General features: G+C 40.5%; 2 protein-coding genes across 51 annotated transcripts in view; both read left to right on the top strand.

Annotated features, from left to right (window-relative positions):
• The window catches only part of TTN (titin), a 238,064-nt gene that overhangs the window by 21,610 nt on the left and 189,907 nt on the right, over window positions 1-26,547 (top strand). For all 50 annotated transcript variants that reach the window (XM_041403525.1, XM_041403521.1, XM_041403519.1 and 47 more), the window contains 22 exons: window positions 413-657; window positions 1,360-1,583; window positions 1,689-1,853; window positions 1,989-2,157; window positions 2,682-4,372; window positions 4,467-4,748; window positions 5,020-5,286; window positions 5,464-5,736; window positions 5,842-6,105; window positions 6,207-6,467; window positions 6,999-7,259; window positions 7,689-7,952; window positions 8,045-8,305; window positions 8,457-8,717; window positions 9,055-9,315; window positions 9,401-9,542; window positions 9,632-9,797; window positions 10,024-10,255; window positions 10,826-11,110; window positions 11,198-11,323; window positions 13,325-13,513; window positions 17,806-17,862. In XM_041403525.1, coding sequence (XP_041259459.1) covers window positions 413-657; window positions 1,360-1,583; window positions 1,689-1,853; window positions 1,989-2,157; window positions 2,682-4,372; window positions 4,467-4,748; window positions 5,020-5,286; window positions 5,464-5,736; window positions 5,842-6,105; window positions 6,207-6,467; window positions 6,999-7,259; window positions 7,689-7,952; window positions 8,045-8,305; window positions 8,457-8,717; window positions 9,055-9,315; window positions 9,401-9,542; window positions 9,632-9,797; window positions 10,024-10,255; window positions 10,826-11,110; window positions 11,198-11,323; window positions 13,325-13,513; window positions 17,806-17,862 — 6,346 coding nt within the window. The remainder of the gene's footprint in view (window positions 1-412; window positions 658-1,359; window positions 1,584-1,688; window positions 1,854-1,988; window positions 2,158-2,681; window positions 4,373-4,466; window positions 4,749-5,019; window positions 5,287-5,463; window positions 5,737-5,841; window positions 6,106-6,206; window positions 6,468-6,998; window positions 7,260-7,688; window positions 7,953-8,044; window positions 8,306-8,456; window positions 8,718-9,054; window positions 9,316-9,400; window positions 9,543-9,631; window positions 9,798-10,023; window positions 10,256-10,825; window positions 11,111-11,197; window positions 11,324-13,324; window positions 13,514-17,805; window positions 17,863-26,547) is intronic.
• Window positions 14,685-17,786, top strand: LOC121335420 (myosin light chain kinase, smooth muscle-like). Its single transcript, XM_041403562.1, has 2 exons — window positions 14,685-15,755; window positions 16,857-17,786. Exons 1-2 carry the CDS (start codon window positions 15,146-15,148, stop codon window positions 17,471-17,473), a joined length of 1,227 nt encoding a protein of 408 aa, XP_041259496.1. The 5' UTR covers window positions 14,685-15,145; the 3' UTR covers window positions 17,474-17,786.

Genomic DNA, 26,547 nt, shown 5'->3' with positions numbered 1-26,547 from the left:
TTGATATGAAGCTGAATTTTCCTTTTGTCCCTTAATAGAATAGAGTTAGGTTGGTTAGCCAGTTCAGAAGTAGGTTGGATTTACCAATTAAGTTGGTCTTGATTCTGAGTATCTCTGAGGTAGCCCAGACCAGTGGGGAACACAATAGCAGTCCAGTTGAGATTACTTTGCTCTTCATCAAAATGGGCTCTATATCCATTTCTAGCTCCAGAACTTGTCTTTCAGGTTGCTATTTAACCATCTTACACTAGTCTCACCTATTTCAAGTAAAAATGTTAATCTTTGACACATATATGTGGGCTGTTTTCCAACCGAAAACCAGCAAGTTGTAATATCCTATTTTCACTAGTCATTAGTGGATCTTTGTCTTTAGGAGAGCTCACATAGCAATCTACTGTTTCTTTCCATGCAGGTGGCATGGTATAAGGATGGCAAACGTATAAGACACGGAGAGCGCTACCACATGGAACTGCTGCAAGATGGCAGTGCCACTCTGCGATTACCTGTTGTTTTACCTGAAGATGAAGGAATTTATACTGTCTTTGCTAGTAATATGAAAGGAAATGCCATTTGCTCAGCAAAACTCTATGTTGAGCCAGTTGCACCTACAGCAACTCCAGGTTATATGCCAGGACCTGAAGTTATGAGAAGATATAGGTAGGTATACAATAATATAATTTTATGAGACTGATCTGCTGTGATAGTCCAAAAGCTCATTACATAGCAGTTAAATAAGCTTAAGCTGTTGGAGTTTGCACACCTCTAGAAAAGTTCTAAATGCTGTTTTCATGACTCATATAGATTTATGTGCTAACTTTTTGTCTGGTTTTCCCATTTAATAAGCAATGCATTTCCCAGAGTACAATTCATGTGCATTTCCAGCCATGGTATCAGATTTATAAGCTCAATAGCCATATCTGTTTGTTAAAGTACTCACATTTTTGAAAAATTATCTTCTGCACTTGGAGTTTTAGTGTGGTGTGCAAGAACTTTCTCCTGCCCTTGAAATAGCTGTATTTCTATGACAGAAAAATTAAGCATTGCCCTGTCCTGTGTTCAGTCTCCATACACATACACCCATGCACAAACGTACACAGGATTGCACTGTACTATCTGTGCACTATCCAAAACCCAAAAATTTCCATGGCCATATTGTGTCCTAAAACTACCCACCTCTAAAACTCCTAAAGAAAATTGACTACAAATAAAAATTAATTTTTTCCTAATTTCTCACATAGATAAATTGGTCAAACTCTTTAAAACAAATTGTGAGAAAGGCAAAGGTTGAAATCTGTTTGTCATGTCAGTCCACTGCTATATGACATTGCCATACACATCTGTCTTATCTCTTCCTTCCAGGTCTATCTCTCCACGGTCTCCAAGCCGGTCTCCTGCCCGCAGCTCTCCTTCTCGTTCTCCTGCCCGGAGATTAGAAGAAACTGATGAAGGGCAGCTAGAGAGACTATATAAGCCAGTTTTTGTGCTGAAACCAACATCATTTAAATGTTCACAGGGGCAGACAGCAAGATTTGACTTAAAAGTTGTTGGCAGACCTATGCCAGAGACATACTGGTTCCATAACGGTACATCAGCCTCATTTTCATGAAGAAATAATGTTTAAAAATGTTTTTTATGTCTCATTGAGACTGTCTTGATTGCAACTGTTTTCTTTTCATCTGTATCTGCAGGCCAACAAGTTATTAATGACTACACCCATAAAATAGTGATTAAAGAAGACGGTACCCAGTCATTGATCATTGTTCCTGCAATGCCTGAAGACTCTGGAGAATGGGCTGTCATTGCTCAGAACAGGGCAGGCAAAGCTTCAGTCTCAATGACACTGACTGTAGAAGGTATCTTCTGTATTTTCTATCATATTATGTATATCATGATATTTTTAGCAGTGTTTCTTATTTAAATAAGTGTTTCTTATTTAAAACCATGGCTTTTTCATTTCTTCTTGTGATAACATACACTTGCTCTTCCAGCTAAGGAAGACCTAGTCAGACCACACTTTGTGGAAAGGTTGAGAAATGTCAGCGTGAAGGAGGGCTCTAGACTGGAGATGGCAGTGAAAGCTACTGGTAACCCTAATCCTGACATTGTATGGCTCAAGAACAGTGACATCATTGTGCCTCATAAATACCCCAAAATAAAGTAAGGATTTTTATTACATTTAAATCTATTGAAATTTAAATTTTATTTAAATTTTGTTTAATTTTCTTTAAAATACTTTATATAAGTTGGGTAGTAAATAACCACCATCCTGCAAAATGCTTCCTGTAGTTTCACAGAAGGGATTCACTTGGGGCTTTTGCATTGCAGCAAGGATTACCGATATAAAGTATCCTGTGGGATTCACTCAATATTTTTCCAGCCTGAGTTTTCATATAGTTTCTAAAAGCCATCAGAGAGATTTTACTGAACTTTTCTCTGTATCTGATTTTGAAGACCTCTGCAGGCAAAACTACCACAGAATTTAAGACTGGTTTTTATTCATCCTCTCGGTTTGATTCTTAGGCACTTCACTCCCAAACATAAATAAACATAAACAAACATAAACAAAATGTCTATTACCTCCAGGGACTTGCCCTTGGAGGCTTTGAACTAATTTGGAAGAAGGGCAAAAATTAATAACAAAGAAGGGAAAAATAGTTAATATTTTTTTTTTCATATTTCAGGATTGAGGGAACCAAAGGGGCAGCTGCCCTTAAAATTGAATCTACTGCCAGGCAAGATGCTGCATGGTATACCGCTACTGCTATCAATAAAGCTGGACGGGACACTACCCGCTGCAAAGTAAATGTTGAAGTTGAACACACAGAACCTGAACCAGAAAGGAAATTAATAATTCCAAAAGGAACTTATAAAGCCAAGGAGATTGCAGCACCAGAGTTAGAACCTCTCCATCTGCGCTATGGTCAAGAGCAATGGGAGGAAGGAGATCTCTATGACAAAGAAAAGCAACAGAAACCATTTTTTAAGAAGAAGCTCACATCTTTAAGGCTCAAACAGTTTGGACCAGCACACTTTGAATGCAGGCTTACACCAATTGGTGACCCAACCATGGTGGTGGAGTGGTTGCATGATGGCAAACCCTTGGAAGCAGCTAACAGACTCCGCATGATCAACGAGTTTGGTTACTGTAGCCTGGACTATGGAGTAGCCTATTCCAGAGACAGTGGAGTGATTACCTGCAGAGCAACTAACAAATATGGTACAGACCACACATCTGCTACTCTGATCGTGAAGGATGAGAAGAGTCTTGTGGAAGAATCCCAGCTGCCAGAAGGCAAAAGGGGACTCCAGCGAATTGAAGAGTTAGAAAGAATGGCCCACGAGGGTGCTCTACCTGCTGTTGCACTGGACCAAAAGGAAAAACAAAAACCAGAAATCGTTTTGGTTCCTGAACCTGCAAGAGTCCTTGAAGGTGAAACAGCACGATTCCGCTGCCGTGTGACTGGCTATCCTATGCCCAAGGTCAACTGGTACCTCAATGGACAGCTCATCCGTAAAAGCAAAAGGTTTAGACTCCGTTATGATGGAATCTACTACCTGGATATTGTGGATTGCAAATCATATGACACAGGAGAGGTAAGAGTCACTGCAGAGAATCCAGAAGGCTTTATTGAACATAAGGTGAAACTTGAAATCCAGCAGAGGGAAGACTTCAGATCTGTTCTTCGTCGTGCTCCTGAACCCAAACATGAGCCTGTAGTTACAGAACCTGGGAAACTTCTGTTTGAGGTACAGAAGGTAGACAAACCTGCAGAGGCAACAACCAAAGAAGTGGTGAAGCTGAAAAGGGCTGAAAGAATCACTCATGAAAAGCTTTCAGAGGAATCTGAAGAGCTGCGTAGTAAATTCAAGCGCAGGACAGAAGAGGGCTACTATGAAGCCATTACAGCTGTGGAACTTAAATCTCGCAAAAAAGATGAATCATATGAAGAAATGCTAAAAAAGACAAAAGAAGAACTTCTTCACTGGACCAAAGAGATCCCAGAGGAAGAGAAGAAAGCACTTCCTCCTGAAGGCAAAATCACCATTCCAACATTCAAACCAGAGAAGGTGGAGCTTAGTCCAAGCATGGAGGCTCCCAAGATACTTGAACGAATTCAAAGCCAGACTGTAGCCCAAGGAACAGACGTACACTTCCGTGTAAGAGTGGTGGGAAAACCTGATCCTGAATGCCAGTGGTTCAAAAATGGTGTTCAGATTGAAAGGACTGATCGTGTGTACTGGTACTGGCCTGAAGATAATGTTTGCGAATTAGTTATCAGAGATGTGACTTCTGATGATTCCGCCAGCATCATGGTGAAAGCAGTCAATATAGCTGGTGAAACTTCTAGCCATGCTTTCCTGTTAGTACAAGGTAATTTCAATTATTTTACTCATCCTACTGCTCGTCATAGTGTGTTAAGTCTGTTTGGTCAGTGCACTGTTGATTGTTATATATTGTTTTGCAGCCAAGCAGTTAATCAGCTTCACCCAGAAGTTGCAAGATGTTGTTGCTAAAGCAAGAGACTCCATGGCAACATTTGAATGCGAAACATCAGAGCCCTTTGTCAAAGTGAAATGGTTTAAGGATGGAATTGAAATTCATTCTGGAGACAAGTACAGGATGCACTCAGACAGAAAGGCTCACTTTCTTTCCGTATTAACAATTGAGATGTCTGATGCAGATGACTACAGCTGTGCACTGGTTGAAGATGAATCCGTAAAAACCACTGCAAAGCTTACTGTTGAGGGTAAGAAGCATACAACTCAGGACCATGCCATACTATTAAAGTGAAATCAGCTTCAGAAAGAAATAAAAGTATTTAAGCAGACATCTAACACCCTTAGAGACGTGGAGCTGCTTTCATACTTTTGGAATCCAGTATGAAAGTTTAGAGATGTATTTATGTAAAATAGTTACACTGTATATCTATATATATTCCCTTAGGTTCATTTAATGATTTTTTTTTCTTCAGGAGAATCTAAACAAGCTTATTTACAAATGTAATTATTTGCCTTTAGGTGCTGCAGTTGAGTTTATTAAAGAACTTGAGGATGCTGAAGTGCCAGAATCCTTCTCAGCCGAACTTGAATGTGAGGTTTTCCCAGAAGATGCAGAGGGGAAATGGTATCATGGTGATGTTGAACTCACTTCTAGTCTTAAATATGTGATTGCATCCCGCCGTGGTCGCCAAACCCTCACTATTAAAGATATTAATAAAGATGATCAAGGAGAATATAGTTTTGTTGTTGATGGAAAAAGGACTCAATGCAAACTGAAGATGAAGCGTAAGCATTTCTTACATTGTCTATATACTATTATCATTTTTCTATTTTAGAATAGAAATAGAATGTATTATAGAATGCATTATAGCTGTATCATTGTATCCCAGAATGCTTTAATGTTCAATAATGTCCAATGTTCTGCCTCCTATAAGTATTAATTAACTTCATTTAATTCCACAGCTCGTCCGATGGCAATTCTTCAAGGACTTACTGATCAAAGAGTCTGTGAGGGAGATATCGTGCAACTTGAAGTCAAAGTCTCCCTAGAAAATGCAGAGGGTGTCTGGATGAAAGATGGCCAAGAAATTCAGTCAAGTGATCGTATTCATATTGTGCTGGATAAACAATCACATATGTTGCTCATAGAAGATGCCACAAAGGAAGATAGCGGAACTTACTCTTTTAGTGTTCCTGATCTTGAGCTGTCAACCACTGGACAGATCACAGTGTACAGTAAGTCACTATGATGATTTTGAAGGTGTGCTTGATTTTTGGCTCCTTTAGGATTACTTTTTAAAGACATAGTTTTTCTCACAATTAATATTTTTGTATTCACAGGTGTGGAAATAGTGGTTCCTCTAGAAGATCTTCATGTAATTGAAGGAACAAAAGCCATCCTCGAATGCAAAGTTTCAGCACCTGATGTGTCCTCCTCAAAATGGTACCTAAATGATAATCAAATAAAGCCTGATGAACGTGTGCAAGCTGTATGTAAAGGTGCCAAACAGAGGCTAGTGCTCACCAGAACCCATGCATCAGATGCAGGACGCTATAAGCTAATGGTTGGCAAAGTGGAAACAAGCTGCAATGTCACAGTTGAAGGTTGGTGTCTTTTAAGAAGCACAATTCTTTGTGAAATGATTTTTTTTTAAAACAAAACTAGTGGAAACAACTAATAATTTTGTAATTTATTCTTTTTATAGAAATTGAGATTATTAGAGGTCTTCATGACATTACCTGCACTGAAACACAGAATGTGTCCTTTGAGGTCGAGCTCTCCCATTCAGGGATTGATGTAATCTGGCATTTCAAAGGCCAGCCCATAAAGGCCGGTCCTAAATATAAAATTGAAGCACGTGGCAAAATATATAAATTAACAGTGGTGAAGATGATGAAAGACGATGAAGGAGAATATGTCTTTTATGCTGGAGAGAAGAAAACATCTGGGAAGCTTGTAGTAGCAGGTTAGTAGGGTTAAAGTCCAAGGTTTTTATTTCACTGTGATTTAGAAATTACCCAATGGACTTGTAGCAATAGTGCTGTTTCAGTGGGAGTTTGTCTTTAATTTATCCTTTTTAAAAATGTTCTCCTTGCCTTTCCCTTTATCTTTTGTGATTAGTATAATTTGAATTCTCAAATCTGTTGTGTTAATATATTTTGCTAGATCAGAAGCACAGTTTGAAACGCTGTATTATGCTTTTGATGTAATTACTGTAAAAAAGAGGTTTTGTCCTGTGTGTTCTCAGTATACCTGTGCTGATGATATAACAAAAGAGGATAGAAATGTTCAGGTGATATTTTATTATTTTTTTATTTATTATTTATTTATTTATTTGTAATGTTCAGGTGATATTTTATTCCTGATTTTTCCCAGAGCTCAGAATGCCTATGGGCATGCTGCAAATCAGGGCAAAGAATTCCAGCATCTACTTTTTATTTCTGTATGGGGGCAAGCTGAACAGCAACACAACAAAAGAACATTTTCTTCCCAACAGGCGGTGCCATTTCAAAGCCTCTCAGTGACCTGACTGTGGCCGAGTCCCAGATAGCTGTTTTTGAATGTGAGGTGGCAAATCCTGAATCAGAGGGCCAGTGGCTACAAAATGGTAGACCATTAGCTACGACAGATCAGTACCATGCTGAATCTGACGGTGTAAAAAGAAGGCTTGTTATCCCTGTGACGAAACTGGAGGATATGGGGGAATACAGCTATGAAATAGCAAGCTCAAAGACATCTGCCAAACTGAAGGTCGAAGGTCAGTATTTTTTATAACTAACTGATGTCTTTGAGATTTATTCCAGCATCACTCACTATGTCTCGTACCAGGCCTTAAGACACAAGCAAAATAAAATAAATCATATAAAAAACCCCAAACAAACAAAACCCTGAGCCTATCCAACAATGGCAAAAACTAAACAAGCAAATCCCCAATCAACCAACCAACAAAACAGACAAATAAAACCCCAAAAACCTCAGAAACCAAACATTTCTCATGGATACTATGAGTAAAGCTTTCATGCTGTGTTCCCAGCACACCACTTTGCTGGAAACCGTATGAATTATTATATGTATAAAATGAAGCACCACCATTCAGTTTTATTAAAATTATTATATTTACTATAGGCTTTAATTTTGATCTATTTTGTCAAGTATTTTTTTTCTATTTTTTTCCTTTTTTTTCTAGCTGTTAAGATAAAGAAAACACTAAAGAACTTGACTGTGACAGAATCACAGGAGGCAGTTTTCAGTGTAGAACTGACCCACCCGGATGTGAAAGGAGCTCTATGGATTAAAAATGGTGTTGAACTTGAATCAAGTGACAAATATGAAATAACAGTGAAAGGAACTGTTCACACACTGAGAATCAAACACTGTGTTGTCACTGATGAGTCTGTTTACAGCTTTAAACTTGGAAAAATAGGAGCAAATGCCAGACTTCATGTGGAAAGTAAGCCATTCTGGTTTGAATATTTGCTGTAGTGTGTGTTTTGAAACTCAAATCATATACAGTGCTGAGTATTGCTAACTTTTTTCCTCAAGCTGTCAAGATCATCAAAAAGCCAAAGGATGTGACTGCTTTGGAAAATGCTGTTGTCTCATTTGAACTGAGTGTCTCCCATGATACTGTACCAGTCCGGTGGTTCCATAAAAATATAGAGCTTAAACAAAGTGATAAATACAAGATGATCTCTCAGAGGAAAGTTCACAAGCTTATGCTGCATAACATATGTCCTGATGACGCTGGGGAATACACAGCTCTTGTTGGGCAAATCGAGTGCAAAGCAAAACTGTTTGTGGAAAGTAAGTATTGTAAGAAAGTAATTATATGAATTGTTACACCAACACTGAGCAACTTGACCTGACACTGCATAGCCTGTTAACATTGGTTTTTTGCAGTCTTCCAAACATGCTAACTTTCAGAAAATTCTCTCTTTTTTCCCTATCCTTTTAGGCATACACATCACAAAGACCATGAAAAATATTGAGATCCCTGAGACCAAAACTGCCTCTTTTGAATGTGAAGTTTCTCATTTCAATGTGCCAGCTGTCTGGTTGAAGAATGGTGTGGAGATTGAAATGAGTGAAAAGTTCAAAATAGTTGTCCAAGGGAAACTCCATCAGCTCAATATAATGAACACAAGCAGTGAAGACTCTGCAGAATACACTTTTGTCTGTGGAAATGATAGAGTCAGTGCAACCCTGACTGTAAAACGTATGTAAAAGGTGTTTTTTAACACTAAATAGCCTCAGTAGCATTCTTTAAAGAGATATAGAAGTGGTGAACTTGAAAGTCAGATCCTGTGTTCTTCTTTTTGGGCCAGTATGCCTAAATGCCAGGTCACCACAAGAGACCAAATTTGGATTCTTATGTCATTCAGTAGTTGTGGGACATTTAATTGTATACTGATTCTGAACACAAAGTGTACTTTTTAATATTTCCAAAATCATCTTAAAGAAGTTGAAGCATCTCTAATCTGTTTAATATGCATTTAAAATAAAGTAAAACAGAATGGAAAAAAAGCAAACCATGTCCATTCCTTTCCTTTTAGCCATCCTAATTACCTCCATGCTAAAAGACATCAATGCCGAAGAGAAAGATACAATAACTTTTGAAGTTACTGTTAATTATGAAGGCATCTCATATAAATGGTTAAAGAATGGAGTAGAAATAAAGTCGACTGATAAATGTCAGATACGAACAAAGAAGCTTACACACTCCCTCTCCATAAGGAATGTGCATTTTGGTGATGCAGCAGAATATACTTTTGTTGCTGGAAATGCAGCTTCATCAGCCACTTTATATGTGGAAGGTATTTGCTCCCTTTATTTGTATGTTTAGTGATTTCTTGGGCTTAAATAATATCACAGCACTCATTCTACATTTTTCTGCCCCAGCTCGTCACATTGAGTTTAGGAAGCATATTAAAGACATCAAAGTGGTAGAGAAGAAGAGGGCTATTTTTGAATGTGAAGTTTCAGAACCTGACATTCAGGTCCAGTGGATGAAGGATGGGCAAGAACTCCAGATTGGTGATAGGTAAATTATTGCTTGTACACCATATTAATTTTTGGTGTGTGTTTTCCCCCAGGAAATCTCTAGCTCACTTTCTTTTCTGATCTGCTCAGGATGAAAATTCAGAGAGAGAAGTATGTCCATCGTCTCATCATTGCTTCCACAAAGATGTCTGATGCTGGTCAGTACACTGTAGTAGCAGGTGGAAACACATCCAGTGCCAATTTGATAGTGGAAGGTCGTGACATTCGTATCAAAAGTGCCCAGAAAGATATTCAGGTAAGGCCTATACAGATGAATAAATATTTCATAGCTTTTTCACTCAAAGAATAATGCAAGGGAAGAGCAACAACATCTAACCAGAGTCATAGCACAAAATTCTCTAATCATAAGGTTAGAAGCACAAAAATCTGTAATCATAAGGTCAGAACCTTCACCTAAGAAACTGGAAAGTGAGACCAGAGGAAAAACCAATATTGCTTCTATTATTTATTCTTTTTCAAAGGTCATTGAGAGACAAAGAGCTGAAATTGAATTTGAAGTCAATGAAGATGACATTGAACCACAGTGGTACAAGGATGGTATTGAGATCAACTTCCAATATGAGGAAAGATACAAGTATGTGGTGGAAAGGAGAGTCCATCGAATGAGCATCTTTGAAACCACTTACTCTGACGCTGGGGAATATACCTTTGTTGCAGGACGGAACAGGAGTTCTGTTATGCTTTATGTGAATGGTATGTGGCCCCACAACCAATGATGTGGCTCTATTTATTACTCAGTGGTTTTCTGATTTTTATATGGCTTCTCTGGAATTCTAACTCTTCTAAGAAGAAAAAAATTCCAAGAGATCATTTGGAACACTACCAAATTCCTCATGTACATAGATGTTTCTTGCCCTACTGAAGTAGCTGGCTAGTGGATGAAAATACCATAGCGGTTCTTTTCCCATGATATTTACTTTGGCCAGAAAATTCTTGAATCTAAATAAAACTACTTTGTTCATATGGACAGATAAGCCTTTTCAGAGTGATCAACATAACAATTATTGGACACGTTTTGCCAGAAGCCCTTACCCCAACACAGCTAATTATGTTAAGGCACTTGCTGCTAAATCATTCCCCCTGTATCAAGGATGAGGACATATTTTCATAGACGCAAAAGATTAGGAATAATAAGGGTTTGTTTTGCTTGTTTAATTCTTTGCCGATAGTTTTCAATCACTAATAATATAAATAATGAGATTTCTCTCTCTTTCCTTCTTTCTCCTGTCTCTCTTTGCCACCTCACTTTCCCCCAATTTTCAGCTCCAGAGCCACCCCAGATTATTCAGGAGCTAGAGCCAACTACTGTGGAGTCTGGCAAACCTGCTCGCTTTTGTGCTATTGTATCAGGCAAACCCCAGCCCAAAATTTCCTGGTACAAAGATGATCAACAGCTTTCTCCAGGTTTCAAGTGCAAATTTCTTCATGATGCACAAGAATATACTCTATTGCTGATTGAAACTTTCCCTGAAGATGAAGCAGTGTACACCTGTGAAGCAAAAAATGACTACGGAGTAGCTACAACTTCAGCTTCACTTTCAGTTGAAAGTGAGTTTCCCATGATCTTAACAACGTTTGTGAAGTTAAATTTTCATTCTTCATCTTTAAAAATCACTTTTTTCTCTTTTTCTTTAGTTCCAGAAGTTGTCTCTCCTGAGCTAGAAATGCCAGTGTATCCACCTGCTGTGGTAATACCACTACGTGATACTGTTACATCTGAGGGACATTCTGCTTGTTTTCAGTGCAGAGTTACTGGAACAGGTGGGTTTGATGACATCTTATATGTCCCCATCTCTCAAAATTTTTCATCTTGAACTCAGAAAAAAATTCAGCAATATATGTGCTCAGATCAGTCTTCCCCTAGAAGTACAGATATTTGATACAAACACGCAGCCAAGTGTTACTCAAGTTTCAGTCAAAGCATGGAAGTTTTAAACTGTCATAGACATATTAAGTGTTTCTAAACAGATCTGTGTATCATAATTTATCATAGTTTATCTTTGGAAACTTCTCAGCATTTTAAATGCTAACTGATGTTGGAAATCTGTCAGTGAGTAAGACAGATTTTCATGGGAGAAAAGCAGTACTGCGTCAAATGAACATGACAGAATTTCTGGACACACATTGCCATGTCCTTAATTACACAAACTGACTGAAACTGTGACTCAACCTTTCTCCTAATATTTCTAAGCATCATTCAGCAAACACTAAACTCTGGTTACTTTCTTTATCCTAGCATAAAAAGTGTTTGCTAATTGTTAAGCGTAGATGTTACTTGAATAAGTTTTTTGATTTAGATACATAGAATATCATTCTGCAATTAAAATATCTTTGTCCTTAACACACAGTCAAATAAAGCTACTTTTCTTCACTTAGCAAATGGACTTGAATATGACTATTAGAAAAATATTCACATAGTAAACTGCAAATTAAGATCCCGTTCACAACCCAAAGACTTTAAAATTATTTCAAGATAAACAAAACTCCAAATTTAAAAACAATCCTATGTGACAGTGCTATAAAAATTAATCTAAATTGGTTATACACATATACATGCAAATATAATTTGCATTACCATCCCTTGAAATAAAACTCCAAGGATTTACAGGAAATTTGATTCTGCTTCAGAAAATATTTTTAGAAATATTGGCCCACGCTTTGTGCAATACATGCTAGTGTAATTTTTTTTAATATAACTGTATTTATGTGAGTGTGGAAGCTGCACTTACAGCACAGAATATAAGGATCCTTTCATCTAGATCAGCCATCATAGAATCATTGAGGTGGGAAAAGACCTCAAAGATCATCAGGGCCAACTGTTAACCCAGAACTGCCAAGTCCAGAAATAAACCATAACATAAAGCTAACTGCCAAATCTACATGGCTTTTAAATACCTCCAGGGACTGTGACTCTACCACTTCACTGGGCAGCCTGTTGCAATGCTTGAAAACCCTTGCAATAAATAAATTTTTCCTATTGAAAATCTCCTTTGAATACTCTATCCAAATGCATTTGTATACTTCTCAGTTGTGTTATAAAAACCTTTTATATTAGATTAGGTTACACATGATTGCACGTACAGTTGTTTAATGGTAGGCATTGTGCAACTGGCAATTGAAAACCCTCCTCTGATAACAGTAATAGCGCACTACTTGAGTAACAACACATGATTCATGATGTAGTACTGAGACAGATGAAGAGAAAAAGCTAAAATCTGCTTGAATTCACTCCTATGTCTACAAGAATCTATACAAGTAATACATTTTATGTAGGAATATATAAATCTTTCTTGAGAAATATGACAAGTAGTATTTGCAACAAAAAGATGGAAGGTGCTGTGCTTAGCAGAAGAATGATCTGTTTTAATTTCTTAACCTGACTAACTCAAGATATTTTATAGCTGTTTAATCATGCAACTGTAGCAAAATCACATTTTAAAAAAAGATAATTTCTCTGACTTTAGCCATACCAAAATATTTTTACATTTTTACACTAACAGACTCAAGGAAGAATGATTTTTACTCAATAATATATCAGCACCAGAATCAGTTTTCCCATACAAATATTTCCAGTGCACAAATCAAACCTAAAGCAACAAGCACTTTCCACTCATCATACTTTAACAGAATAGTACAAGGCACATTTAAATGTAGATATTTGAGTTTGATACTTTTGAAAGACATAAATATAAAAATAGCATTTACTTGCTAGTATAATATCATAACTTAGACCTTTTTGTTTTCTGTCTTTTGCCTGAGCAGATCTGAAAGTGTCTTGGTACAGCAAAGAGAAAGAGATCAAGCCATCACGGTTTTTTAGAATGACTCAATTTGAAGACACTTTCCAGCTGGAGATTGCTGAGGCTTATCCAGAGGATGAAGGGATCTATACCTTCGTGGCAAGTAATTCTGTAGGCCAAGTGACCAGCACTGCTACCTTGAAGTTAGAAGGTACACTGTGCCATTAAAGAAGTTGTCTTGTTCAGGTCATGTTCCAATAATCATCTTAATATACACTGATACCGATATGTGAGTTGTTGTCTGTCCTGTTGTCTTTTAACTCAATTAATTGCCACCATTTACAATGTCCACAGCATACAGTTATGTCTCCAAAATATGTCATGAACAGAAAAAAGTATTTCAAGATGTTTTTTTCATGTTCCATGCCCCCTTTTCATCTACTCCAGTCTTAAAACCTGTCATGCACCAAAGATGGTAAAAACCTTCTTTCTAATGGAATGTTTTTGCTTACACATTCTTTGATTTGCCTTGTGAAGACAATCTAGTAGTTTTTGTATGAAATAAATTACTTTGAAGGTTTTGAAAAACATCTCAAATAGAGGTATGTAACAGGTACTTGGACAACTGAAAAGAAATACTTTACATTCATATGAATTACTTAAACATTGATCAAAATTTTAGAGCCGAAATACGGTTTGGAGAATTTGCTGTTCTATATTGTTCTTGATATTATTTAACCATAAATAATTTGTTTTCTTTTTGCAATAGATTTTATAAATGATGAATGAAAATAATTCATGCTGTTAAGTTGCGAGTTAGAAAAAAAACTTGATTGAGAGAGAAAATTCATTGTAGTGTAGGGTAAGAAATTAAAAGTTGGCATGCTTCTTTTCAGGATTTAAAAATGTTGAAGATGTTACATCAGAGCCCCCTTGGCATGTTTCTTCATCTGTTTCACTTAAGGAGGAATCTGTTGGCCAAAGGCCCACCTTTATCCAGCCTATTTCAAGCTGCAGGGTATGCAGCGGGGAATCAGTCAGATTTCAAGCTAGAGTCTCTGGCAGGCCCAAACCAAAAATCCAGTGGTTTCATAATCAACAACTCATGTTGCCAAAAAAAGACTTAGTTTTCCACTTTGATGAGTCTACAGGCACAGCTATACTGATAATAGTAGATGCTTTCTTAGAGCATGCTGGCCAATACTCTTGCAAGGCAAGAAATAGTGCTGGAGAAACTACTTGTACAGCTACACTTACAGTGACTGCAGAAGGTAAAGCCCCATTTTTACTTCAAAGGGATTCAATTTGTTGCATACCACACTTTTATGCTGTTACTAATTTTTTCTTTGTTTCACACCTTTTCTTTCACATCTAACTTTAATAGTACCCTCAGTAACCCAGACACTCTCATTTCTTGTCTTTAAGCTGTAACATTGGAAATTTTCAAGTATGTAACTCAATATAGGTAAAAAATAGAAATGCTTTAATGAAGGATTTTAAAACAAGTGATTTAGCAATCTTTATAGCAGTGACTGAGGTATTTTGCACTAATCCGTAAGGGAAAAAAAAAAAAAAAAGAAAAAAAAAATACCTCCTTTAAAAGTGCCATAAGTTTCCAATACTAAAATGGACCACTTTGGTGAAAGAAGAGAGAAGCACCAAGTATCAGCTGCATGACTAGCTTAGGCATCACTTGTCATTCATACCTGTGAATGGATAACTTCTGTGTCAACAGAGTAGTACGTCTGGCATGCTGTGTTTTCAAATGAAGATCATTCATTATCATCCTCCATGCTGTTTGATTTTGTTCAGAGCATGGCCCAGTAAAGTTCTTTAGATACTAATGTTGTTGTTTTTGTTACTTGATTACACAGTGCAAGCGCTAGATAGGCAAAGTTCTGGGAATGATGTAAAAGAGTCTATCCGGTCAGAGTCTATATCAGAACTTCATGTTTCTCCTCTCACAAAGAAGAACATTGAAACTTATCAAAAAGAATTTAAATCAGTGCAACAACCATCGCAGGAGTTGCGTGTACAGGTTTTTGAAAGTGTATCAGAAAGTTTGACCATGAAGGCTACATCAATTGAAGAAATTAAAGCCATGCACACCTCAGTTCTTTCTCAAACATCTCAGAGCACCAAAATCTCTATGACAACCTCTCAGGAAAAGAAAGATGTCCCTCCAAAGATTCTCTTGCAACTCAGAGACCTAACTGTGAAATGTGGTGACCCTGCTCAATTCATATGTGCCCTAGAAAATGAATTCTATGAGTTTCTTTGGGCCCACGAAGGTAAAAAGATAGAATTGTCTGAAAAATTGAAGATATCACAAAACGGAAACGTTCTTCTGCTTACAATCCTAAATGCCCAGCTGTCAGATCAAGGACTGTACAGTTGTACTGTGTATAATGACTATGGAGGCACAACAACTTCAGCAATACTAACAGTCAAAGGTGGTTATCTGACTTTTAACATTATCACTTACTTTTTGCAGCTTCATTATAACTGCCTAGAGATCATTCATTTTACCTTTATTATCAGTATTTAATTGAGAAAGCTCTAGTAATAATGCTCTGGGGTTTTTCCTCCACATTTACAGCTCTATTCTATAAGTGACATGTGCAGTACTGGGAAGTTGGTACTGTAACTTTCTGCCTCTTCCCATAAAGTCACAGATGTCTCAGGCTTTTTATTCCTCATATCCTTCATGACATGCAGAGAGATGTAAAGAAAAACAGGCTTGTAGGAATTTTTATATTTTGTTAATTCCTGAAGCAGGAGTTTAAGGAAGAAGAGAAAGCCAGATGCAATTTTGAATTAGATACCAGGTCATTTCTAGCTCCTGCATGTTTCCAACAAATCCAAGATTCTAATTCCAAAGTTAGCAATATAAGTTAATGTACTTGAAAGGATTAATGGGTGCTAGTATTGTATTACTACAATACTGAAGCATCTTCTACCTTTCACTCCTCCTAATATAGAAGTATTTACTTTTTGCTTAAACTCCTTCTACCTCTTCCTGACCTCCATGTATTAAAATGTTAGTAGTGTTACCACTAGTGAAGACCCAAAAATGTATTATCACCACAGGTGATAGTGTTTTTAATGAGTTCAAAGGAATCAAGACCAGAAAACTAAGATGAATAATGAAAAAGGCATTGACCCTCTTGATCTGGCTCTTAATTACTGAAACTTCTTTCTTCACTATAGAGCTGCCAAAAGCACTTTACAAAATTTTCTACGGCTACTTTCCAAATTAAGGCTCTAAATTGGAAGCAAAGATGTGCTTTTTTTTTAGTCACCATGGATCTAGACTTGGTCCCATGAGAGACCCACAGGCTTAACTGGTACCTAGAATTACCCTAACAGGAATAGAGCTCTTAAATGTGCCATCACTCATGTCCAATAGCACTGTTTTAGCACTAATATACGGCATATTCTATCAATACTAATTACTGTGTTTTCTCCCCATAATATCCCCGTAAGTATAAGGATGTTTTTTATTCCTGCAAAACATCTGACCTAATCCTTTTCCTAACTTTATTCTTACCTAGCAAAAGAAGCACAAGCCAAAGCAGTAACAAAAATTACTCTTGAATCAGATTCTAAAAGCTTTAAAGCAGCCAAAGATTGTCAGTTTAAAGCATCTGAAGTTAAGCAAGAGTCTTCAAAGAAAACCTCAAGCTTGTTTATATCTACATCCCAAAGACCACATGACACTGAGAAGCAAAGAAACAGAGTATACTATCCTGATGTTGTGCCATGTGAAGAGATCACAGAAACTGACGCCAAAGCACCAGAGTTTCTTGAAACTCTGCCTTCAGAAACCACTGTAAAAGAAGGAGATGATGTGTTTCTCTTTTGCATAATGAAAGGTGTGCCTACACCTTGCGTAGTCTGGCTGTGCAATCAGCTGATAGTTGAGGAGTCTGCACTGTGCTCCATAAAACATGATGGGCCGCTGTGCAGTTTAAGATTGTTGAAAGTTGGTCAGGACCACGAGGGTATATACAAATGCAGAATAGTTAATCCTGCAGGACAAGCCGAGTGCAGCACTCATCTGAAAGTGACAGGTTGGCAACTGCATGTTCCTTCCAAGTATCAATTCCTCATGCATAGCATCATAATTGCATTCCACTATATTCATTCCCTAGGAGATGATAAAGAATGAGACTATCTCATTAGTCTGTGGATTGTTGAATGTTTTCTTCAGGGATTCATGGCATGATAAAGGCATGTTGTTTTAGGAACTTTCCCCCACCCTGCAAAAAGAAAGCAAATCTTACAGAAAAACATACATTGCAAACAAGTTTGAAAATATTTGATTACTTTATTCTCAAAATTTATCAAGTGTTTGAATCGTTTGGCATGCATTTATGTGTGTGTGTGTACATGTGGATTTATGTCTATTTGCAAAACAGATTGGACGTTTCTACTATATAAAGTGTTGATTGGGACATTTAACAACTATAGCTCAAAAAATCTTTGTCTTTTTTATTCTAGCTCCTGAAAAAATTGTTCATGAGAAGCTAGAGGAAGAGGTTGAAATGGAAGTGAAAGGTACAATAATTAATGAGAATAATTATTACCAGTAATTAGTAATGTTGTTAAAAGGTTTTATCAGCTTCCATGAAGTGTCTGATGGGGAAAGACACACTATAAAGCATATTGGAACATGTTGCATGTTTGTTTTGATATGCAAAGGGTTACCTGCATTACAAGGTTATTTAAGTTTTAAAATATGTTTAAAACTTCAAATCTGTAATTGTGCAGCCATATTTTTAACTTTTACTTCATGCTTTGCAGCTGTTCACAGAGCTCTTATATGTTCAATTTCCTTTTGAATGCATGGAATCGTTTACTTCAGAAGGAAGTTATGCAAATCTTAATTGTATTACTTTTAAACAAGTTAGCAGCCTAACATTAATTGGTTCAATGGACACTACTGGATGGATAGATGAAGTATACTAGAGAGCATTTGTTGTTTAGGTTATGTGAAAGCTACACATTCCCATTGATTCCTCGCACTTTTTTTTACATACATTAATTCATCATTATACATCTCTTACCCTGGCTTGCAGATAGCATACGTGGTTCATGTTGCTTGCTTTTTTCCCCCCGTGCATAACACTGTGAAGTTAGTGGCTGTATTAGTTCGAATAAACGCCTTCTCATTTCATGTTACTTACTTTTTAAAAAATATATTTCAAACTATTTTTTCAATTGTTTGAACATATCTACAAACAGAGGGGTCAGAAAGGGCGTTTATTCTACTGTCTGCAAGTCAGGTAAGATTTTCTTCTTTGCCACCCAAAGACACACAGCTTTTCCAGGCAACAAAAACATATACGCAGAAGAACATGTTATTTTGAAATTCTTTTTTTGCTTGTTCAAGAAGACATTTCCAGTCTGAAGAAAGAACAGACAACGAACGATTTTCGTGTCAATCTTTAAAACAGAGCAAGGCGTTGCGTTTATTCGAACAAATATGGTGAGTGAATTACTTTTTTTTCCTGGGTGTGTGATGAAATCTGTTGCATGCCCATTTTTTATTTCAATATATTGCTACTTTTTTTACAACCAGGCGGTAGGCAGAGCGTGACATGTTGTAACCCAGTCTCCTCCTCTTGCAGAACAGCACAGCGCGGACTCCGAGGGACGTGGCACAGCGGCGGTGCTGGCTTGCCCCCAGAACCGTAAACCCACCTTCACACAGGGACTGAAGTGTAGGTCTGTCTTGGAGGGGGACCCGGCATTCTTCCGCTGCAAGCTGTTGGCATGCCCGGCGCCGCACATGGCCTGGTTCCACAACAACCGGCCCGTCCTGCAGGACTGCCGCAAGGTGATTCGCACCGAGAGCACGGAGCACACGCACTGCGCCAGCCTGGAGCTGCGGGACGTGCGGGAGCACGACGCTGGCAGCTACAGGGTATTTGCCATCAACAGCGAGGGCTCGGCCGAGTCCACCGCCTCGCTGCTGGTGGCCCGCAGAGGGGAGCGGCGGGGCCCGGCTGCGGCCGGGGGCGCAGAGCGGGTGCGGCAGGGCTGGGGCTGCCTGCTGCAGCAGCGCCGGGAGGAGCGCCTGCGGGTGGTGCTCCGCTGCACCGGCTCCCCCTTTGACAAGGGCCAGGAGGCTGAGCCCGGGGAGCCCTCACCGGCCCGGGGCATGGTACGAACCATCCGCTTCCAGAGCCTGCCGCTGGCGGGGCCGTGCCGCCCCGGGCTGGCGCACGGTAGGGAGCACAGGGCTACGGTGGTTAATGCTGAGGAGCTGCTGGATGAGGAGATCCGCTGGAAGCTGCAGAAGCTGCGGGAAGCAAAGAGGGCGGCACTGAAAAAGAAGCAGGAATTCCTCATGTCCGCGCCCCAGGAGGCACCTCCTGGGAAGCTCAGCCCACTTAAGGTGGCTGCCAAAATGGTTGGTTCAAAGCCTCTCACAGTACAGGTAGTGAAGCAATACTCCAGGTCCAAGGACCTGGGGGAGAGATGGCAGGTGCAAGGTGGGCTCCTGGAGCCCTGCCCACCCCTCTTTGTACAGGAGATCAAGCCCCAGGAAACTGTTGAGGGACAAAGATGCTCTTTCTCTTGCCTCTTCCACGGCCGCCCGCAGCCCACCGTCACTTGGTACAACAACGACAAGCCCGTGGGGCGCATCCAGGGCACTGCTGTTCACACCACGGGGTGCTGCTCCACACTGACCTTCCCATCTGTGCTCCCTCAGCATGGTGGCACTGTCACCTGTGTGATCTTCAACCCACTGGGCACAGTCAGCACCTCAGCTGGACTCCATGTGAGGCAGCGAATGCCAGCCTATAAGTACACAAAGAAGGAAAAGGAGGAGATGAAAGTGGAGGAAAAGAAAGAGGAGGAGAAGGTGAAGGAGGAAAAAAGGGAGAAAGAGAAGAAGGAAGAGGAGAAAATGAAGAAAGAGGAGGAAGAAGTTGGTCTGGCCTTTGCAACAGTGAAAGGACTGCCAAGTGCAGTTCCAGACTCAGACTTGCTGTCACTGCCTGTGGAAATCAAAATCACTGCTCCCACTCCGACACCAGAGCAAGACACAGAGATGAGAGAGATCCCACGACTCTCTCCAGAGCAGGCTGCTTCCACCATAAAGCATAAATTTAAGTTTTCATTTGATATGGGAAATGAACCACCCCAAATTGTGGCAGAAGCCCCAGCACATATTCATTGCTGTGAAGGAGAGGAAGTGGTGTTGGAGTGTGCTGTGTCTGGGCAGCCCCCACCAGCTGCGAGCTGGTCCTTGAATGGCCAGAGCCTCTCTGACAGTGAGAGACTGAGGTTTGAAGAGGGCAAGAATGGCACGTACCGCTTACGCCTTCAAGAGGTGTCTGTCACAGATGCTGGGCGATACTGTTGTGTGGCCACAAACGTGGCTGGGACAGCACAGACTGCCTCTGAACTGACAGTGCAGCCCAGGGCACCCAAGCTGTACAGCAAGGATGAGGGCACTGAGGAACTGCCTGCCATGGACCACGTTCTGCACCTCCAAGGCCTCAGCGTACTTGGTAAGGGTGAAGAGGAACAAATTGCATGCCCCAAGGAGGAGGAAGCCCACCTACCCTGGTCCCTGAGGTTGTCTCCACCTCCTGGTGAGCAGTGGGAAGATTGTGAGGAAACACCTCACATCAGGGAAAGTGAGATGGAGGAACCAATGGTGCTGGATATCACGGAAGTTTATGCAAGGCAAGAAATGGGCAATACAGAAGAAAGGGTGAGTTATGCAGATGGTATTTCTGAGATGAGGCAGAACATAGGAAAAGCTGTCTCTGAGGAACACAGCTTTGGAATTGATACCACTGAATTGCATTCTGCTATATCCAGGGAAGGATGTGAATTGGTGGCCAAGGACTCAGGTCACTTTTCTGAGGAGCTGGAGCCTGAAGGAGGCAAGGTGCTACCACATACAGATACTGTGTCCTGGGACATCTTAAAGTCACCATTTATGGAAGCGCAAAGGCAAATACATGCCCCTGAGCAGTCTGCTGTGGCAGGGGAGTGTAAGGATTTATCATTTATGGAAGTACCAGGGCAAATACCTGCCCCTGTGCAGTCTGCTGTGATAGGGGAGTGTAAGGATTTATCATTTATGGAAGTGCAAGGGCAAATACATGCTCCTGAGCAGTCTGCTCTGGCAGGGAAGGGGAAGGATTTATCATTTGTGGAAGTGCCAGAACAAATATATGCCCCTGAGCAGTCTGCTCTGGCAAAAGAAGGTAAGGATTTATCATTTGTGGAAGTGCCAGTACAAATACATGCCCCTGTGCAGTCTGCTCTGGCAGGGGAGTGTAAGGATTCATCATTTGTGGAAGTGCAAGGGCAAGCACATGCCCCTGAGAAGTCTGCTTTGGCAAGGGAGTGTAAGGTTTCACAATTTTTCATTCCTATATCACCTGTGGTGCAAGACGGAAGTGATGTCTGCACAGAGTGTGATGCCTCTGCCAGGGAGGCAGTGACGACTCCTGATGTGCCTCTTGTGGAAGAGCCAAGTGTGCCCCACCTGCAGGACCACATTACAAGCACCCCCACAAAGGAGGAGTTTGGTTTTTATGAATTCTATGCAAGACAGCAACAGGAGGCACAGGACAAGGAGCAAGAGAGATCAGTTGGTATTGAACAGGGCATTAAAGCTGATGATAATCTTTGTGAAGAAGAAGTGATTGATGACGGTGGTGCTACACACTGGAAAATACAAAGTGACAGGCAAATGCTGCAAGAAATGGAGTCTGATGTATGCAGCCCTTCTTTGAATCTAATCCCCACTCCTCCTGGCATAGAAAACTCAGGTCAGGTTTTTACTGAGGAAGCTGAAATTTGTCTGGAGGAAGTGCATTTCAGAGAGCAGCTGTTGCCCTCTGAGCCTGACACTGAGATCATATTTGATCTGAAGAAGTTTGCAGAGCCTTTTCCAGCTGCAGAGACTGTGCAGGCAGAACAGGCACAAACCCCCACAGCACTGGAAAGTGTGGAGGTCATCACTGGGAGCATCTCCCCAGAGCACCAGCATGATGTGCTTGAAGGAGAGATGTCTCTGAGTGAGGAGCTGCGTCACAGCTACAGGATGCAGCAGGAGGAGGTTGATGCCCAGGAAGAGGAAGAGCCAAGAGAAATCACAACAGCTGATTTGCAAACTCCTAATGGGGACCTTGGCAGTGTCATGATACCTGCTGAAGAAGTTCAGGAGTCAAAGATGAGTGTCTGTGGAGAGGACTCACTTCAGGAAAAAATGAATGAATTTTTAACGGAGCCCACACCAGGTTTCCAAAGAGGAGTTCAGGAAACACATGTGTGGGAGAGTGGAGAGCGACTGGAGACCATGGACTCACAAAGTGACAGCTTCATTATGGACTTGAAAAAAGCTGCACATGAAAAGAAACCCCAGGCTGAGCATCAGGCTGAGGAAGATGGTGGTTCTGGGACAGAAAAGTTCTTTGAGCCAGGAAAGAGCAGCTTCACCTGTGAGATGGAAAGCACAGATTCCTCTGAGGAGATGCTCAGAGACATCCAGCAGGAGCCAAACACAACCAAGGGCTTCTCTTTGGGGAAACTCATACTTGGGTTAGTAATGGATGATCCTGTGGCACAGAAGGAGCAAAGGAAGGAGTCTTGGGACAAGAAGAGGATTCCCACTGAGGAAGCCTCTGAGAATAGCCTGGATGGAGAAGAAATGTGGGAGGATACTTCTGCAGGTCCAGAGCCCAGGGCTGTTCAAATCTCAGAGCTGGAGCCTGATTTGTCCCTGGCCAATTATTTAAGATCCACTGGGATATATGAAACTCCAGCTCTCAAAGGCACAGTTCAGAAGGAGCAGCAAGAAACTATAACTTCACTGGAAGTTGAGGAGGTTACCTTCAGCACGGTTTATGATTATTACAACAACCATCAGGAATTTGCCCGGCCCTTCTCTCCTGAGTCGGAAATGTCTATAGAGCTGGAGAGTGGGAGCAGAGAGGAGTCACCCGATTCAGACCGCTTCTACACACCTCCCTCCTCCGTGGAAATCTTTGAGACTGCTTCTTCAGCATCCTACCACACGCCGCTCAGCACGCCCGAGCGCTACTCCACACCGTCCGAGGGCTCCGGGTACAGCACGCCGCCTGAGCGCTACTCCACACCATCCGAGGGCTCCGTGTATAGCATGGCCCTGGAGCACTACTCCTCACCTTTTGAGAGTTCAAAATGCAGCACACCCTCAGAACAGTATTTCACACCTTTTGAGGGACCCTACTCTGCATCAGGGGACAGCACGCCACCAGAACGCTACCGGACACCCACTGGGGAGTATGTGGATGCCCTGACCATGCTCCCCCTCTGTGAGAGGAGGGAGAGGAGGCATCAGCCTCCAGACCAGCCCCAGTCAAATGGGTTTATGACCCCCTGTGAAGCCCTGGAGCCATCAGGCAGGGACATGCCACCAGCATTCCTCAAGGCATTGAGCGGCAGGAGGTTGTATGAGGGCAGCACACTGATGTTTGTGGCTGAGGTGGTGGGAGTGCCCAAGCCAGGAGTGAAGTGGTATCATAATAAGTCTCTGCTGGAGTTGGATGAGAGAGTGCAAATAGAAAAGGATGGGGACAAATATGTTCTGGAAATCACTAATGTCCAGAAAGCTGATGAAGGACACTATCTGTGCCATGCAGTGAACATTGTTGGGGAAGCTAAAAGTATTGCAGAGGTGGAAGTTTTGCCTGAAGATGGACGGTCACTGGCACTGCCACCCCCTGTCACCCACCAGCATGTTATACACTTTGACATGGAGCAAAGCACATCTTCAAGGTCCCCTTCACCACAGGAAATCCTCCTGGAAGTTGAGCTGGATGAAAATGAAGTGAAAGAGTTTGAGAAGCAGGTCAAAATCATAACCAGTCCTGAGTTTAGCCCAGACAAGAAGAGCATGGTGGTTTCCCTAGATGTACTTCCACTTGCCTTGTTAGAAAAAGCTGCAGGCTTGGCAGCAGGGGAGAACGAGGATGTGAAAATTGATTTCCAAGTAACTGAAATGCCTCCACGCTTTGCTGTGCCCGTTACAGATATCAAGGTGACAGAAGGTTTGGATGCAGTCTTTGAGTGTGTTGTAACGGGTACTCCTGTCCCAGTAGTCCAGTGGTTCAGAGGTGACACATGTGCGATACCCGGCACAGGGAAGTATGTTGTGAGTCAGGAGGAGGGACTTCACAGTCTGAAGATCAAAACTGTAGGACCTTCTGATAGTGGCTTGTATCGCTGTCAGGCAATTAACAGGCTGGGAGAAGCAACATGCAAAGGCTCCCTTGTGGTCATGGCTCAGCAGGAAGCAAATGCAGTGAGCAGTGAGACAGTCACAGGCTGTGAACCGCACAGGCCCCAGAAGTGTGACTTGCTTTTGAGTACAACTGTGAGCCCGGGCGACCAGTCAGAAATAGAGCTGGAATTTGAGTTTGAACCACACAGAGATGACACAGAAAAAGCAATCCAACTGCTTGCAGTGACTCAACAAGAGCAGGAAGTGGAAGGGGAGAAGCGTGTCAACATTAGTTTTGATGTGTTTGCAGAGCCATCCGAAGAGGAACGGGTTGAGTTTAGGGCAGAGGACTCAGAGAGCTGCAGCTTTGAGTTCCAGGTCACAGAAGCTCCTCCCAGATTTGTGAGGCTCATTTCTGACTACAGTACATTTGTAGGTGCCTCAGTGTGCTTCCAGTGTCTTGTGACTGGTTCCCCCCGTCCCAGTGTCCGCTGGTACAAGGATGGGGTGTTGTTGGAAGGGGATAGGTACTGTGCACAGGAAGAGCAGGATGGCTTGCACAGTCTTACCATTGAAAACCTGATGCAGAGTGACAGTGGGCAGTACAAATGTATAGCTACTAACAGGGCAGGAACTGCTGAGACTTGTGCTGTGTTAACATTATACTGAATTTCCATAATTTATTTCAGAGTCTGTCTTGAAATACCAAGTGTTTTTATGATGTTGTTCAATGCAGGTAAAAATGCAGCACTCATTTTAGGGGCATTGTTTTCATCTCGTTAAGGATGAAAACCACTCTGTGGGCATATTTGTATTTCACTTAGATTTGCCTTCTTTGGGGAATTTAAGTGAGATTTAATCCATGCATAGATTGCGTGCACACTTTCTGCACTGAGGGATATTTCAGACTCCTTCTACGCTACTTGCTCATTCTTGTAAAGATGTTTTAATTGACACTCCTTTGCATAGGACTCATTTTTTTGTATAATGTACATATACCTGTTTGTCTGTAACAGTGCAATCACTATTGTTTTATGTAGGCTAGAAATCACCTGAAAATGTAGACATCGTCTTTTTCTGGTGACCTAAAGGTATGGAACACTGACTTATGCTTGCTGTTTAATTTGGGTATAGTTCTGTTAAAGAACTCCTTAAATTGGTATTCCCCCTTCTCACAATGTTGTGTCAGAACATGATTCAAATCCTGTTTATGGTCTCTATCACTGCAAAATTCTTACATCTATGGGCCTCTTTCATGGAATTAAATGCCTTTTTTAAGTCAATGAAATTATGCTGTTGCAAAGAAAAGCAGAGCAATGGGAAGAAAAATGAAAATTTTGCACTAGTAGAGACTGGACAGGATTTTCTTCTCTATTACCAAGTAATAAACATGAAAGCATACTTTGTACTGTATTTTTAGAAGTTAAAGGTAAAGGAGAAAGGGAGCATAATAATAACAAATCAATTATGTTACTGTAAATTCATTAAAATAATTTTGGTTGTCCCTGTATTCCAGTGTCATTCATAAAAAATGTATAGTAGTAAAAAGTAAGATATTTTTATGCAGTATTCTTGTTTCACATTAGAACTGCATCTCTACCTATTCCTTTTTTCTTTCTCTCTTTTTTTTTATTATTAAGAACAGTTAAGTGTGCTATGTATCGAGATGACCAGAAATAAGGGGAATATATTCAGTTGTTATGTGTGGCATTTTTTCAGCACAGGAGATTTTTTCATAAATGTTCTCAATGTGAATAGATATTTTTATATTTAAAGTAATGCTAATATTTAGGAGGAATCAGCAGTAGCTGACATAATTAAATCAGAATTAAATCTGTCCTACATAAACAATGATAAGTTGATTAAGAAAAATCTGTTAAATGGAGGAAAGTTATTAATTAATGTTTCTCAGAAAGTAAATTACTCTCTAATGCACATACCAACTTTCCAGTCAGCTATATGTCAAGATGAGATCTTGAGTTCAAGATCCCTAAGCAAAAATGAGT

This window comes from Onychostruthus taczanowskii, unplaced genomic scaffold (assembly GCF_017590055.1).
Source record: "Onychostruthus taczanowskii isolate IOZ18803 unplaced genomic scaffold, ASM1759005v1 scaffold20, whole genome shotgun sequence".
NCBI classification, from domain to species: domain Eukaryota; kingdom Metazoa; phylum Chordata; class Aves; order Passeriformes; family Passeridae; genus Onychostruthus; species Onychostruthus taczanowskii.
Note: the sequence above shows the minus strand (reverse complement) of the source record. Positions and strands in the feature narration are given on the sequence as shown.

What these genes read in the sequence shown, in the direction of transcription:
- LOC121335420 (XM_041403562.1), top strand. Translation starts at nt 15,146, where the DNA reads ATGTTGTTGTTTTTGTTACTTGATTACACAGTGCAAGCGCTAGATAGG. An exon ending in AGCAATACTAACAGTCAAAG is followed by an intron (nt 15,756 to 16,856) that starts GTGGTTATCTGA and finishes ATTCTTACCTAG; the next exon opens with CAAAAGAAGCACAAGCCAAA.